This window comes from Nyctereutes procyonoides, unplaced genomic scaffold, assembly GCF_905146905.1.
Source record: "Nyctereutes procyonoides isolate TBG_1078 unplaced genomic scaffold, NYPRO_anot_genome, whole genome shotgun sequence".
NCBI lineage: Eukaryota > Metazoa > Chordata > Mammalia > Carnivora > Canidae > Nyctereutes > Nyctereutes procyonoides.
In genome coordinates, this window is record NW_026575142.1 from 45,214,148 (window position 1) to 45,231,730 (window position 17,583).

Below are 17,583 nucleotides of genomic sequence, written 5' to 3' on the forward strand. Positions count from 1 at the left end.
CAAGAGACAATGGTGGTTAATTTTATTTGTCAGCCTGGCTAGGCTATGGTGCCCAGTTGTTTGGTCAGACACTAGTGTAGATATTGCTGTGAAGGTATTTTAAACATGTGATTATTGTATCAGCAGAACTTATTGTGACTCAAATAGCTTGTTCACCCTTTTGTGTTTTTTAAGATATCACCAAACAATTCTCAGCAGACACTGACTGTGTGTTCTACAAATTTAACTCAATTTTCACATTATCTACCTAGAGATAGCATCAGATATCACAATTTAAGGGAACAGTCCCATAAGACTTCACCTACTGCAGAGGCCAATAGCCAAATCCAGGTTGTCCTGTGCTTCTGAGCAGCCTACAGATTGTGGAGTTTTCCTGGGGTTCAATTACTTTGCTAGAGCAGTTCACAGAAATATTATAAAGGAAATTACTATTATTTTTAAATAATTTATTCATTTATTCATGAGATACACAGAGAAAGGCAGAGACACAGGCTGACGGAGGAGCAGTTTCCCCCCCCCCCCGCTGGAGCCCCACGTGGCTCAATCCCAGGTCTCCAGGATCAGGCCCGTGAAGGCGGCGCTAAACTGCTGAGCCACCCGGGTTCCCCTATAAAGGAAACTATAAATGATAAAAATGAAGTGGTACATCGTGTGATGTCAGGAAAAGTCATGATCATAGGAATTTCTGTTCCTAGGGAACTAGGATGCACCACCCTCCCAATATGTGGATGTGTCATTTTATCTCCTTGTTCAAGAGTTTTTATAGAGCTTTAATTTCCAGCCACTCACTCCTTCTGGTTACCAGAGGTCAGGGGTGGGGCTGAAAGTTCCAACCCTCTAATCCCTTGGTCTTTGTGGTGACCAGCTCCATCCTGAGGCTATCTGGGAGCCCCACCCTAAAACACCTTATTAGCATAAACTCCAGAGTGTTCAAAAAGCCCTTAAATGAATGACAAAAGACACTTCCATCATTTAGGAAATTCCGAGGGAGAGAGAGGCTGAGACAGATAAGGAATTGTTTCACACGACTGTGAGGGCTGGCAAGTCTGAAAGGGAGTCGAACGTGGGACTTGATCCTGGGTCTCCAGGATCACACCCTGGGCTGAAGGCAGGCACCAAACCGCTGAGCCACCCGGGGTGCCCTGAAAGATCCTTATAAACAGTCTTGCAACCTTATTGAGTTGATCTGTAAAATAAAGTCCTACAAATTGAACTGCTGCCTTAAACAATATGATTAATTTAAACACTGATACCATTGACAAATGTCTCCAAGGAGGTTGAACCATTTTTTTTTTTTTTTTTTAGGATTTATCTATTTATTCATGAGAGATGAGAGGCAGAGACACAGGCAGAGGGAGAAGCAGGCTCCGTGCAGGGAGCCCGATGTTGGGGGGGGAGGGGGCCTCGATCCTGTATTCCAAGGCAGACGTTCAACAGCTGAGCCCCCCAGGCATCCGGAGAGGTTGAACCAATTTACACATTTGTGCCAATATGACCTCTTTCCAAAAATTTTTAACACTTTTTTCATCAATCTTTATATATTTCTATGTATTATTCATATTTGTGTATAAATATATTGTTTATAAATCTTTATTTTTCAAAGAGAGGAAAAGTGGCATCAAGATATATTTCTTTTGTTGAGAGTTTTGTGTTTTTAATGTTTATTGACCATTTATATTTAATTTTATATCAAGTGTTCTTTCCCATTTTTGAGACTATTTGTGTTTCCTTATGATTTGCAAGACTTCTTTGTTTAGTAAGGAATTTAGTCACCTCCCCCCCCCCCCAGCCCTTATGGTATTTTTTTTTCCTCTGAAAGTCTTAAATGTTCATGTATTCAAATTTACATGTCTTTCCCCATTGGCTTCTGGGTAAGTCGTTTCAACAGAATAAATTAAACAATAAATTAAAAGGTACTTACTTACCTATAGTATTTTTGTGGTTATTTTTACACTTAAGTTTTTGTTTCAGTGGGAATTTATTTTAAAGCAGGTAGTAGAGTAAAAATGTTAGTAGCCTAAAATCATTGTACCTAAACATTAATAAAAATTTCTTTCTTATTTATACATAATTCAAACTAGAAAATGACAGAGTTGGACTTCAAAGGGGAAATCCACATTCAGAGCCCATGCTCTTAATTCTATTAGTTATTCTTCAAGTGGACATGTGATCTAGTCCTTTTTGCTTTAAGTTCAACTTCATATTAGGTTAGGGCCTTGGGGAGGAAAGACATTCAATTTCTGACTGCAAAATAAAACTGATATAGTTTCTTTCTTCTTTCACCCTGAGTTTCCAATGTCATAAGAAATAGATTGAGGGACTTATTACAATATGAAGACAACTGAACTCAATAGTTAATTTTAATGCAGTTTTCTTAATTTTTTTCTTTTAAAATATTTTATTTATTTATTCATGAGAGACAGGGAGAGAGAGAGAGAGAGAAGCAGAGACACAGGCAGAGGGAGAAGCAGGCTCCATGCAGGGAGCCGGACTTGGGACGATCCCAGATCTCCAGGATCAGGCCCTGGGCTGAAGGCGGAGCTAAACCGCTGAGCCAGCTGGGCCGCCCCAATGTAGTTTTCTTTCTTTATTTTTTTTTTTTAAAGATTTTATTTATTTATTCACGAGAGACAGACAGAGAGGCAGAGACGTAGGCAGAAGGAGAAGCAGACTTCTGTAGGGAGCCTGATGCAGGTCTCCATCTCAGGAACCTGGGACCATGACCTGAGCCAAAGGCAGCCAGCTGCTCAACCAGAGTCACCGAAGTATCCCAAAAGCTGAAATATTTTTAACTATGACTTCTGAATTTTTCATTATTTATGAAATAGGGCACAATTTGTTTTGGAAATTGTTGGTTGAAATAGTAAAAGTTAATTTCACACTTTTTTTAGGTTTACTTATTCTAATCTCTACACTTAACAAGGGGTTCACACTCACAACCTGAAGATCAAGAGTTACACACTCTTCCAACTGAACCAGTCAGGCACCCATATTTAACACTTTATAAATCTTTGTTTCATATATATATATATATATATTTTTTTTTAAGATTTTTATTTATTTATTCATGAGAGACACACACAGAGAGAGAGAGAGGCAGAGACACAGGCAGAGGGAGAAGCAGGCTCCATGCAGGGAGCCAGATGTGGGACTCAATCCCTGGTCTTCAGGCTCACACCCTGGGCCAAAGGTGGAGCTAAACCGCTGAGCCCCCCCCCCACCCCCACCCCCGCCCTGGGCTGCCCTAAATTTTTGTTTCTTCAGGAAAGAAAACTCATAGTCTCAATTTAGTCAAGTTAATTATTTTCCAGTGCAGTACTTTGAGAAGATTTAAAATGATAGCATGTTTCCATATCACATTTCATTAATAAAACTCAAACTAAATATGGTCTCACAAAGTTGATAAAAATCTTGAATTCTTAGTGTTTCAGTAGCTGTGTATACAAAGTTTCATTATGCACACTTTACTTCTATTTTTAAAGAACACTTTTTTGAGGTGCCTGGGTGGCTCAGAAGGTTAAACACTTGCCTTTGGCTCAGATCATGATCTCTAGGTAGGTTCTGGGATTGAGCTCCATCCTTTCCAGCTCAGTGGGGAGTCTGCTTCTCCCTCTTCCTCTCCCTCTCCCTCTCCCCCTTCTCATGCTCTCTCTCTCTCTGTGTCTCAAATGAATAAATAAAATCTTTCAAAATAAGTAAAGAATACCTTTTTTTTAAAGATTTATTTATTTTAGAAGGGAGGAGGGGCAGAGGCAGAGGCAGAAAGAGAATCTCAACCAGACTCTCCCCTAAGCACCGAGCCCAACATGGGGTTCAATTTCATGATCCTGAAATCATGACCCAGCTGAAATCAAATCAAGAGTCAGACACTTAACCAACTAAGCTAGCCAGGCACCCCAAGAACACTTTCTTATTTAATTTATAATTTTTTAAAATTAGAAATGGTACTGCATATCAAAGCAGAAAATCAGAAAACAGAAACTGGGAGAAAATTGATCATTCATAATGTCACTGCCTTAATATAACCATTGTTAATATTTTGGTAAGAAGTCTTTACAATGTATTTTCATGTAATATACGTATATATTTTCTGTACAAAACTGATTCAACATACAGTATTTAACAATCTTTTTATAGGTATATCATAAACATTTTCTCATATCAATAAATATTACTTTAAAACTTCATCTCTAATGGCTGTAGAATTAGTTCATGGTATAATGTTTAGAAGATGAAAATACATTTTTATGTGAGAATAAAGTGATTTCCTCATTCCAAAAAATCCAAAGAGTGTAACAAATATAACAATTATAAAATTTATGTCAACCATAACCTTCTGGAAATATATACTATTAATATGCACACTGTATTTTAAATGGGATTATACATGCTGTTTTGTACCTTTCTTTTCCTTTAACACTTTTTTACTTTCACTTTTTCCAGTTTTATTGAGATATAATCGACATTCTTTCCTTTTAATAACAAATATCTTTTCAAAATGACAAAAACAGATCTATGTCAACATTTTAAACTTTTTGTAATATTTAATTATAAATATAACAAACAGGATTATTGATGGGGGTTTTAGAAATGGAAAGGGAAGGGAGTCCTGTGTGGTTCAGTTGCTTAAATGTCCTACTCTTAGTTTTGGCTCGGGTCATGATCTCCAGGTTGTGATACGGAGCCTTATTGAGGCAGAAGGGTCCACTCAGTGGGGAGTCTACTGGAGATTCTATCTCTCCCACTCCCTCAGTCCCTCTGCCTGCTGGCATGTGCTTTTTCTCTCCCAAATAATGAAAGGAAAGAAAGAAAAGAAAAGAAAAGAAAAGAAAAAGAAAGAAAGAAGAAAGAAAGAAAGAAAGAAAGAAAGAAAGAAAGAAAGAAAGAAAGAAAGAAAGAAAGAAAGACTTAAATCCTAGAACTTGTGTGATCTTAGATAAATGACTGGTTGCTGTGAACGTTATCAATTGCTTAATGGTAAACATGAGGTGTACCTAGCAGGACTAGTGAAGTGTTAGTGGGAACCGGTGCAGGTGGGGGCAAATTCAAACGTTTTCAGCATGCAAGTCCTGAAGAGGACCAACTTTTATTCTTCAAAGTTCCGATAATATGGAATGCTTTAGTTTGTGTCCAAATGGAGTTATTGCAGCCCTACCCAAAGTCACTCACATTACGAAGAAGAGAAAACAATACACCACAGGCCAAAACGACAAGAAAGAAGGGAAGAAAGGAAGGGAGGAAGGAAGAAACAGAGAGAGAGAAGGAAAGGAAGAGAGAGAGAGAGAGAGAGAGAGAGAAAACTCAGGAAGCAAACTAGACCCCTCATCCATTGCTGCTGGAAATGCAAATAGTGTAGCCACTTTGAAAAAGAGTCAACCAACTCCTCAAAAGGTTAAATGGAGTTACATATTGAGACAGGGAAACTGAAGGACTCTATATAAAAATCTGCTTTTTGCTCCTTTTTCTTACTAGGACTTGCACCTCCACCCTACTTTACACATGCCTTGTAAATAAATATACATCCTCCTTGTAAGGGACAAGGAGTTAATGGTTCTCTAGAATAGTTAACATTTAAGGGGATGCCTGGGTGGCTCAGTGGTTGAGGGCCTGTCTTTGGCCCAAGGCATGATCCTGGAGTCCCAGGATCAAGTCTCACAGCCGGCTCCCTGCATGGAGCCTGCTTCTCTCTCTGCCTGTAGATACACAGTATCTATCTGCCTCTCTCTGTGTGTCTTTCATGAATAAATAAATAAGATCTTTTTTTTCTTAATAAATAAAATCTTAAAAACAAAAAACATCTAAGAAGGACCAGGTGAGAATGACCAGGAAAGCTATCCTTTGTTCTTTTCTTTTTTTTTTTTTTTTAAGATTTTTATTTATTTATTCATGATAGAGAGGAGAGAGAGAGAGAGAGAGAGAGAGAGAGAGAGAGAGAGAGACAGGCAGAGGGAGAAGCAGGCTCCTTGCCAGAGGCCAGACGCGGGACTCAATCCTGGGACTCCAGGATCACACCCGGGCCCAAAGGCAGGCGCTAAACTGCTGAGCCACCCAGGGATCCTCAAGAAAGCTATCCTAATGCACATTCCAGACCACTGGAGCTAGACATCTGAAAGCAAGATCCCCTGGCTCCAAGGAATGACACCTAGGCCTTTGTCTTTGTTCTGACTGGTTCCTGAAAGCCTGAGAGGACCATACACCAGAATTCCTCCCTCAATAAAAACCCCCAGACCTCAAACAAAGATGAAACTCCCTCCTTTCCTCTCTAAGTGTGTTGGACACTCACTCTGCTAATTGCTCTGTGTCTTCAATAAACTCTGCTTTCACCTCCTGCTGGCTCATGTTTGATTTCCATCCTGTGTGAAGCCAAGGGCCCTCTTGGCTGGTCCTGCTGAACACCCCCGGTCCTGGAACCCAGCCTGCTGGCATCCATATGAGTCAGCAATATCAATTCTAGGTATGTACCCAAGAGAAATGAAAACATACCTCTGCTTATACAATAACTTGTACAGGAATCTTCATTGCAGCATTATTAGCATAATAATAATTAACATTATTAGCATTATTCCTAATAAAAGCCATTATTCCTAACAGTCAAAAAAGTGTAAACAACTCAAATGTCTATCAAAGCATGAGTGAAAAAAAAAAGCATGAATGAATTAATAAAATGATGGATAAAAAAAATCCATACAGTGGTGTATTTGACAATAAAATGGAATGAGTAGTGTGATACATGATACAACATGGTTGAATCTTGAAAATGGTATGCTAAGTGAAAGAACTGTAAAAAAAGACCACATAAGGGGCAGCCCTGGTGGCTCAGTGGTTTAGTGCTGCTTCAGCCCAGGGCCTGATCCTGGAGACCCGGGATCAAGTCCCATGTCAGGCTTCCTGCATGGAACCTGCTTCTGTCTCTGCCTGTGTCTCTGCCTCTCTCTCTCTCTCTCTGTGTCTCTCATGAATAAATAAAATCTTAAAAAAAAAAAAAAGACCACATAAGAAAGGGAGGTGGGCGGGGGTGGGGTGACTGGGTGACTGGCACTGAGGTGGGCACTTGATGGGATGAGCACTGAGTGTTATTCTATATGTTGGCAAATTGAACACCAATAAAAAATAAATTTATATAAAAAACCCACATATTGTATGATTTATTTTATTTATGTGAAATGTCTGGACTAAGCAAAGCTATAGACAAAAAGTGGGTTAGTGATTGCATAGCGCCCAGAGCTTTGATGAAATGAGGGGTGACTCCCTATAGGTACAGTAATTCCTTTTGGCCTGATGAAAATGTTCTAAATCAACTGTGGTGGCAATTACACAACTCTGTGAATGTACTAAAACCTGTCGGATCCTTTATTTTTATTTATTTTTTTATTTATTAATGACAGTCACACAGAGAGAGAGAGAGAGAGAGAGAGAGAGAGAGAGAGAGAGGGAGAAGCAGGCTCCATGCACCGGGAGCCCGACGTGGGATTCGATCCAGGGTCTCCAGGATCGCGCCCTGGGCCAAAGGCAGGCGCTAAACCGCTGCGCCACCCAGGGATCCCTGTCAGACACTTTAAATGGATGAAATGCATGGTATGTGGATTATATATTAATAAAGTTGTAATAAAAAGCAAACTAGGGCATTGTAATTCCGAAGGATCATTAGAAGGTGGTATATAGAGTGTTGGACAGATGAAGCTCTTCATAAATGGTGGCTGTTACTCATTGAAGTAATTTCCTTTTTTACATTTTCCTCACCATAATCAACATTTTAAATATATCACTTCGTATTTGGCAAAATACTGAACACTGTTGCAAACTGTTTTCCTTCTGAACCTTTGGAGATGTACTGATGAGTCGCGTACTTGTTTTTAGGACCCCGCCCTGTCCTCAGAAGGGCTGGGCCCACGGGCATTTCTGAGGGTATAGAGCACCTGCAAAGCATCTTTTTTTTTTTTTTTTAAGAGTTTGTCAAAATGGTAATAAAACACACACATAAAAGAGTCCTAGTGTTTTTTCTAAAGACCTTGCTTTGGGAAAAAGCCTTAACATTGTTCAAATAGATATTCAAACTATTCAGACGTAGAGCTTGGTGGAAAGCCATACAAGATGATTGTGCGTTGATCCTTTTTGTGGACGTTTGCAGGCATTGCCGAAGGGGAAGACGTGGTCTCGGGCTCAGTAGCCAGGTTCCCTGACCACCTCCCAACAATCTGAGTATTAACCTCAAAGTCTCAAGCAAGGTGTTAAATACTTGTGACTCACAAACTAACTTCACAGCCTGACTTTGAACCAGTGTAAATGTGAACAGGTGCGGGGAGGGCTGCAGCGAACTGCGTGAGAATCTGTGGAACTGTGAACTGACCCCCCCCCCCCCCCGGTCACGAGGAGGCCACCGGCTTAGATAAAAGAGAGCGAGGTGGAAGAATTGGGGGGGGACACCTGGCACGTGCATCCTCAGGCTCCCTCCCTCGTCTGAAGGCGGAACCAGTGGACAACCGGAGCCCTCGGAGTTGCTCCTTCCCAGGCGAGGCAGCTCCCGCAGGGCTCCCAGCACTTGGAGGAGTTTCGGGGCGCAACGCCGCAGCCGGGCGCAGAGCAGAGGCCTGGGCGGCCGCAGGCACCCACCCGCGCGCCGCGAAGCCGCGGGCCCTGGAGGGCGGGGACGTGGCGCCGGGTCAGCAAAGGGCTGGCAATTGTGTCGGGAGGTGAGCGAGGCGCCGGCAGCGGCGGGCGGGGCCCCGGACCTGTGATGTAAGGCGCGGAGGCATCCCCCTGCGAGAGTCCGAGCGGCGCGGCGAGACCCCAGGGGTGTGGGGCGGGGGATCCCAGTCCCCGCCCTGTTTCCCCGCCCCTCCCCCCGCCTCCTGCACGCCCCTCCCCCCTCCTCCCCTCTGGTTGGAAAGTTTCTAGAATCTCTTCCCAGCGGCCTTTGCGGTTCCAACATGGCGGAGCTGACGGTGGAGGTTCGCGGCTCCAACGGGGCTTTCTACAAGGTACCGACCCTCTTGCCGCTTTGTCGGGTGTTCTGGGGGGCTAAGGCAGCTTTGGGGCAAGGCCGGTGGTCCCGGGGACTGAGGTTTGGGGCCGAAAGGGCGCGCAGGCCGAAGCCCGGGGCTGCTGGGTTCCTCGCTTCTCCCCCCTCCGCCCGCGGTTTAACGGTCTCGGGGGCCAGGGCTCCGTTATGTTTTGAAACAGCACGTCGGACACCTCTTGCGCTTTCCTACTCGGGAGCCTTCCCTCTGGATGCTGGGGCGGCCGTGCTCGGGCCGGGGAGGAGGAGCCGAGTCGCTGCTGGGGCGGCGGGGAGCTCCCCGGGCGCAGGCCTGAGCGCCGGGAGGCTGCGGAGTCGTGGAAGGAGGTGGTGGGATTGTGCGGTCACCGCCGCTCCCCCGCCCCTCGGCCTGGGCCCAGCCCGGCGCCTCGGCCCGCTCTCCGACCCCTCCCCGCCCCTGGGGGGGTGCGTCGCGGAATCTTAAGAATTCACCTTTGTATTAGGGTTTGGGGCTAATAAACTTCAGTGTCTGACGGGGAAGCGGGTGCCGAGTGGAGGGTTAGGATCGGAGAGAAAACTAGAAACCCTTGTAAGGTGGCGGGTTGGAGATATTTTTGCGGCCTGGGTAATTGGGCGGCGCCTTAGCCCCTCTCTTACGGAAGAAAGGGCTAGAGTTACAGGCTTTAAAGTAAGATGGGGGGAAAAAAAAGGAAATCGATAAGGGAGACCGGTGGGGAGGTGACTGGTTTCTTCATGTTATTCAGTGTTTTTGTAAAGAACTGTTGATTTTTTTTTTTTTTCTGGTTTCTTCCCCACGAGGTTTTTTGTTTGTTTGTTTGCACCGGGAGATACGTTCTTATGGGATGGGGACTGGAAAACCGAAGGGGAATTGGAGAGCAGAGGAATTTGGTGGGGGCTTCCAGGGTGTAGGGGTCACGTAACTGAAAATGAAATCCTTACGGTTTGGTTTTGTCCTGAAGACGGTCTCGATTCTCTTTCTCCAGAAGTATACGACGGTGTTACGAGATCAATACAAAATCTCCCCCAGCTGTTGTCTGTCCGTCAATCTTACTAAGCCAGGATCTCAAATGTTTGAGAGTCCTGGCTATTTTTATGAAGGGCCGCCTCTTAATCCAGGAGTATTGTGTGTACGCAGAATGTGGTCTCCCTGGGTTTCACTTCAGCGTACCTTTTGTCCCACGGATTTTGTTTTACTTGGTGGTCGTAATTTCCTCATTTTAGCGTTTGTTTTTCCTTTTGTAGTTTACTGATAAGCTGTGTGGCTTTGGTTTAACTGTCACGTGGTAATGGCCTGGTGGGGAATCACAGTTGGTGTCTAAAGGATCTCCCTAAGCTTTTTACAAGTTTCAAGTCGCCTTAGGTGGTCAACAGAAAATAAAAACAGTGACTTCTTGGTGGAAAGGAGTCTTTTTGCTTGAGTAGATGTATTAGCGGTCTAGTTTTTTAACGTTTGGTGTCAGACAAAAGACCTAAGTGAAATTTGAGTAGATATTTCATTGACTTCTGTTATTGAAATCCTAGTGGTTGCCTTCTCTGACCCCAGATACAGTTGTGGCACAAAGCACAAAGAATGGGCTTGCTATACTTTTTCTGTCAAGGGTAGGTAGGATTCATCATTCTTGCACACTGCCTCCCATGGAAAAGTTTCATATTCCCACTGTTGTGATACAATTGTGTAATGGACTTTTTTTTTTCTGGCAAGTTGAGAAGTAAAATTTTTATAGATTTTACTCATGAGAGAGAGAGAGAGGGGCAGAGACCTAGGCAGAGGAAGAAGTAGGCTCTTCACGGTAGCCTGATGCGGGACTTGATCCCAGGACCCCAGGATCACGCCCTGAGCCACCCAGGTGCCCGGAAAAATAAAATTTTTTTGCCTTTATTTTGCAGCTTGTGGATGGTAGATTGAACGTCCTTTTTTTTTTTTTTTAAAGAATTTTAAAGATTTTATTAATTTACTCATGAGAGACACAGAGAGAAGCAGAGGCATAGGTAGAGGGAGAAGCCGGCTCCCTCTGGGGAGCCAGATGAGGGACTCGATTCGGGTACCCAGGGATGACACCCTGAGCTGAAGGCAGACGCTCAACCACGGAGCCACCCAGGCATCCCAGAACATCCCATTTTTTGCTGAGTATTTGTGTTGATGCTATAGAAGATATTTGTTTTCTTTTATAAGATTTAAGGTCGTCCGTCTGAAAGTTTTAGTAAAGATTGTTTACAGTGTTTGTTTTTTGGGTATTTTGTCTTAAAGATTTTGAGAGCATGAGCCTGGGAAGGGGCGGGAGAGGGAGAAGCCCACTCCTGGCAGAGCAGGAAAGCCCAAGGAGGGGCTGGATCCCAGGACCCTAGGATCTTGACCTGAGCTGAAGGCAGGTACTTAATCTTCTGAGCCACCCAGATGCCTTTATGGTGTTTGGTTTTTCATAGTATTTAAAAAATCAAATTCACAGTGAATATTCCCTTTTTGGAACTTTGTGAAATACTGTTGATCCTTATCCTCACTCTACACATCTTAGAGTGCATTGCTTGTTTTTATTTGACAAAGGTGGTAATTTGGCGAAGGTTGGGAAGTACATTGTGTGTACTAAATTGCACTTGAACGTTTGGAATTTTATGTCCTACCATAACCCACTTGTACATTGTGGAAACAGGTCTTGAGAACTCTGGGAGAGCGAGAATGGTGAAGCAGCAGGAGCCCTGAACTTGCAGTTAGATAATGGCAAACTGAAGTACAGACCTAGAATTCCCATTTTGTTCTCCATGTACCCTTGAGCATATCTTTGCTGTAAAATGAAGGATTTGAAGTGTAATTCAGATCCTGTTTTTTTTTTTTTTTATCCCACAGAACTGCTCACTTGGAAAAAAAATGGTTTACTGCGCAGTTTATTTTTTTAATACATGAATTTTTTAGATTAATTTGCATGTGGTAAAATTCACCTTTTCTGGTACATAGTTATGTGAGCTTTGGTAAAGGTTGTTAACTGCCAACATGATGGAGATTTCCATTATTCCCCAAATTTCTCTCAGGCACCTTTGCAGTCACCTTCTTGTCTCACCCCTCAGTATTTCCATAGTTTCCCCTTTTCCAGAATGTTCTATATGTAGTTTCATACAGTATACTTATTAGTGTTTTGAATCTGTGCTTCTTTCATTTAGCATAGCAGCAATTTAAGTAAAATTTTCTAATTTAAACAATAATAGTGGTCAGTGAGGGCATTTTGGAAACAAAAGTTGTCTGGGATAACAGCTGTTGACATTTTGGTTTATTCTTTCCGGTTTTCGGTGTGCAGGTGATTCTGATTTTCCTCCTTTTCTCCCCCCCTCCCATTTACACACAGTTGTAAACGCTAATCGTAGTAGAATTTCAAAGTCATGAGTTTAGGGGATCCCTGGGTAGCTCAGCGGTTTAGTGTCTGTCTGCCTTCTGCCCAGGGCATGATCCTGGAGTCCCAGGACCAAGTCCCACATCGGGTTACCCGCATGGAGCCTGCTTCTCCCCCTGCCTATGTCTGCCTCTCTCTCTCTCTCATGAATAAATAAATAAAATTAAAAAAAAAAAAAACAAAACAACAGTCATGGGTTTAGTTACCAGAGTCGTCCTGCCTTGAGGCAGTACCCTGTAGACATTTATTAAAGATTTTCTGGTGGAACTGAAACTTCATCTTCCAAATTAATTGGAACCAGTGAAAAGCTAAAAGAAGATGTTACCTAAAATTAGGATTTTTTTTTTAATAAAGCATACTATGTTTTGTATCTTTTTTTGAGTGGATTTGTAGTTTGTTAGATAAAAACTTGATTTGCTTCTGTTTGCAGCTGTATGAATCTATGGGGTTGGAAAGAGTGGGATATATTGTAAGTACCTGAGGAGATATAATTCTAGATAAAAATTTGATTTACAGCCGTTTCTACCTAGAGTGAGGCATTTTAGGGTTTATACTACTGGCCATTGAAGGTGCTTCTCTAAAAAAATATTTAAGATAGTATTTAAGTTTTATGATTGTTAGTGTATTTATAGAGTTGTGTAACCATTATAAGCTTGCTTTAGAACATTTCAGTTAGCTCCCAAAAAACCCTGTGCCTCCTTGGAGTCATTAAAATGCTTAACAATTGATGTATATGATACTGAGCTTTGCAATAGCATTACAAATTGCATAGCTGTGGGCAGAATGTAATTTGTTTTTTATTATTTTATTTATTTTTTTCAGAATGTAATTTAAATAAAAGTGGGAAAGAAGTGCCTCAGTTTCTGCTGATATTAAGGAAAGTTTCCATGGTATTCCAAGGAAATGTGTAATCTCTTAAGATGGCCGAATGAAATTTCAGGTCTTCTGTAGAAAACAGTTATTTTTACAGCTCTGCAATTTCTGCTTTGACTAATTGACTACAAATTTCAAAGCACTACAGTATTTCCAAAACTTGCCATTACTTTACCTTGATTTAATATTAAAATGAAATTCGACGGTAATTAAATTATGTAGTAGGTTTATTAGCGTTAATGATCATAACCTAGAGTTTTAGAGGAGTTTCAAAATTAGTATAGAATATTTATTTCTTTGTGCAGGTTAGTAATTAAAAAGCTAGGTGGTGGCTGTCTTAATATTAGGGACACTGTTAAAATCATATTTCCAGATATCTTAAATATAAGAATATTTATAAATATAAAATAAAAGAATAGTTATGCATTTTTTTATTATTGAAATTTTTTTAAGCAAAAGATTTAACCTAATACTGTAAAAATGGAATCTACACAGACATGGAAATTCCAAAGATTGCCCTAACTGTATATGTTATATACTTTATAAAAACAGAACTAAGATGTAACTGAAAAAGCCACTTAATTTTTGAAAATTAGACTTCCTCTGTAAGGAAGTCTATTTTTTTAAATTATAAAAGCAATATGTAAATATGAAAAATCTGAAAACAAAACCAAAAAAAAGGAAAACTTTATCCACCTAGAGAGATATTATCAAGGCCTTGGCTTTATGTACAGAAAAGAAACTTTATTTCCATATTTTCACACACCTATATGTTTCATATCATATTTGTGTGCATTCTCTAAGATAGGTTACTGTGTCTGTTACTTACTAGCTAGTGTATGCAGCTTATACTAGTATTTTCTGATTCGGTTCTTTCGAAGACTCCCTGAGGTAAATGTGTTTTTATTCCCATTTTACATACTAGGAAGCTGATAATAATAAGTAACTTGTCCATGCTGAAATGAGATTTAACTTTAGGGCTTCTCATTTCCAATACTTAATTTAACACAGTATTAGAAGTTCTTCAAAGGAAATCTTCCAATAGTGAGCTTATATTTAAGTATTTTAGTTATTTGCAAAAAAAAAAGTATTTTAGTTAGAAAGACAAGGCAGGGCACCTGAGTGGCTCTACCGGTTAAGTGTTGCCTTCCCCTCAGGTTATAATCTTAGCACCTTGGGATCCAACCTGCTATCGGGCTCCCTGGTTAGTGGAGAGTTTGCTTCTCCCTCTCTGGCTTTCCCTGCTTGTGCTGTCAAATGAATAACGTCTTAAAAAGAAAAAAAAAAGACAAGGCAAACACTTGATAATAATTAAAGAAGCAATTTCTCTACCACAATGTTAAGGTTGTAGCAAACTAGGTTTTTTTTTTATTTTATTTTATTTTAGTAATGTCTGCATTCCTCTGGGGCTCCAACTCATGACCCTGAGATTAGGCATTGCATGTTCTTCCAAATGAGCCAGCCAGGTACCCCAGAATAGCTTTTTTTTTTTTTTTTTAAATAGTGGGAAGAGCAATATAGTGTTCCATGAGTGATCCCGATTCTTGTACTAGGCAGTCGTAAGATCCCTTTTTCCTTTTCATCTGCAGTGTTTTGCAGTTAGATTGCTTTTTAACAATTTATCAAGTGGTGCTTTCTGCTTGGTTCTGTTCATTAAGATCTTGTCTTGTACTAACAAAGCTACTATATATTGAGCACTCAGGCTATCTGTTGGACTGTGCAGGTACTTTACATGAATTTATCTCATTTAGTCTTCTCAGTCACAGTGAAGGGAACAATAATGTTACCAACAACTGTGGAAACTGAGGCCAAATGAATCTAGGTCCAAAGAATTAATAGGCTGATTCGAGGTTCAGATTGGTTTTTCAGATTTGAGTGGTGTGATTAAAAAATTTTTTTATTACATCATTTTTCTAAGAAACAATGCAACATTCCAAAAACTGAAAATTTACCGTTGATACTGATTCCTACAAGTCTACTGTGCTACACAAGTCAAGAAATTACACTAATTCTTACAAGTTTACTGTGCTACACTAGTCAAGAAATTAAATCTTAAAGTATTTAGAAACATTCAGCTTTATTTTAAAAATATTATTTATTTACTCATGAAAGACACAGAGAGAGGGGCAGAGACATAGGCAGAGGGAGAAGCAGGCTCCATGCAGGAAGCTCGATGTGGGACTCAATCGGGACTCCAGGATCACGCCCTGGGCCAAAGGCAAATGCACAACCGCTGAGCCACCCAGGTGTCCCAGAAACATTCAACTTCCTTCCTTCCTTTCCTTCAGAGAGGCAGAGACGCAAGCAGAGGGAGAAGCATGCTCCCTGCAGGGAGCCTGACATGGGACTCGATCCTAGGTCTCCAGGATCACACCCTAAGCTGAAGGTGGCGCTAAACCGCTGGGCCACCCAGGGTTGCCCAAACATTCAACTTTAAAGTCTAACTGTAGGAGCTCCTCAGAAAGCTTACAGTCTGCATTTTTATTCTTTTATGTCTTTTTTTTTCTTTTAAAGATTTTATTCATGAGAGAGAGAGGCAGAGACTCAGGCAGAAGCAGGCTCCTTTAGGGGAGCCTGATGTGGAACTCGATCCTGGGTCTCTGGGACCATGTCCTGAGCGAGCCAAAGGGGGATGCTTAACCACTGAGCCACCCAGGCATCCCTCTCTTATGTTTTTGAAGATTGATTTTAGATTGTGAGCGAGCAATTACGCACAAGTGGGAAGAGGGGCAGAGGGAGGGGGGAGAGAATTGCAAGCGGACTCCTTGCTGAGCAGGAGTACTTGGGGCTGGATCCCAGGACCCTGAGATCATGAACTGAGCAGAAACCCAAGAGTTAGACACTTAACTGTGCCATACAGGGGCCTCTACAACTGATTTTTTTTTTTTTTTTAAAGATTCAGGTGACAGAGTGTGCCAGCACAAGCAGGGGATGTGGCAGGGAGTGGGAGAAGCAGGGATCCCAGTGTGGGACTCTATCCCAGAACCCTGGGATCATGACCTGAGCCAAAGACAATCACTGAGCCACCCAGGCGTCCCTACAACCTACATTTTTAAGAGTATTTTCTCTAAAAAGAATACTATCAGGTATATAGAAATCTGAACAGTTTTATACTGATGCTAATACTGAACTGCACTTGAATTCACATTCTTAGCAGAATAGCTGTCTAGTACACATGCATGCTTCTTAAACATTATTACAGGAGAGCCATTCTTCATCTTTCTTCCTCCTTATCTTCTTCCACTTCCTCCTCATTCTTCTTTGAGTCCGTCGGCCTTCCAGGGCCCTTTCCTCATCTTAAAGTGTAATTTTTTTTTTAAAGTTCAAATGTATGACATTAAATTACTGATTATATATTATTATTATTAACAAGCTGTTAATACAGTGGGAGTCCAGAGAACTAATTGGGAGGATTCCTGGAGAAATGATTTGCTCTGTGTCTTGATAAAAATCTGCTCTTTCCAATATGGTGGCCACTAGCCACAGGTGAAATGTGCTAATGTGAATTGAGATGTGCTTTAGTTGTAAAATCTATGCCAGATTTATTCATTTAAGATTTTATTTATTTATTCATGAGAGATAGAAGCAGGTTTCCTTCAGGGAGCCTGATGTGGGAACCAACCCCAGGATCACGACCTGAGCCAAAGTCAGATGCTCAACCACTGAGCCATCCAGGTGTCCCTATACTAGATTTCAAAGAGTTAGTATAAAAAAATACATCATAATTTTAAAATGTGATTACATGTTAAAATAGTATTTTGGATATGTTGGATTAAGTAAAAGTATTATGGAAGCTAATGTACTTTTAAAAAATTTATTTAAATATGGTTACTAGAAAATTTAAAACTACGGATATGCTTCAAATGGTGTGCTAGATGGTTATGATTTATTTTTTATTTATTTAATATTTTATTTATTCATGCTGGTCACACACACACGAGAGAGAGAGAGAGAGGCAGAGACACAGGCAGAGGGAGAAGCAGGCTCCATGCACCAGGAGCCCGGTGTGGGATTTGATCCCGGGTCTCCAGGATCGCGCCCTGGGCCAAAGGCAGGCGCTAAACTGCTGCGCCACCCAGGGATCCCGATTTATTTTTTAAAGGTTTTGTTTATTCATTAGAGACACACAGAGAGAGAGGAGGCAGAGACATAGGCAGAGAGAGAAGTTGGCTCCATGCAGGGAGCCTGATGCCCAATGTGGGACTCAGTCCCGGGACTCCGGGATCACGACTTGAGCCGAAGTTGTACATTTACCGCTGAGCCACCCAGGCATCCCTCCTCAGTTACTATCTTAATATTGCTTGTTATATGAAGTATTTCTCAAAATATTTG

At 41.5% G+C, this 17,583-nt stretch overlaps 1 protein-coding gene across 5 annotated transcripts in view; it reads left to right on the top strand.

Annotated features, from left to right (window-relative positions):
• The first annotated feature begins 8,906 nt into the window (after positions 1 to 8,906).
• Positions 8,907 to 17,583, top strand: part of FXR1 (FMR1 autosomal homolog 1) — a 64,887-nt gene continuing 56,210 nt past the window's right edge. For all 5 annotated transcript variants that reach the window (XM_055308103.1, XM_055308104.1, XM_055308105.1 and 2 more), the window contains exon 1: positions 8,907 to 8,978. In XM_055308103.1, coding sequence (XP_055164078.1) covers positions 8,928 to 8,978 — 51 coding nt within the window. In that variant the 5' untranslated portion in view covers positions 8,907 to 8,927. The remainder of the gene's footprint in view (positions 8,979 to 17,583) is intronic.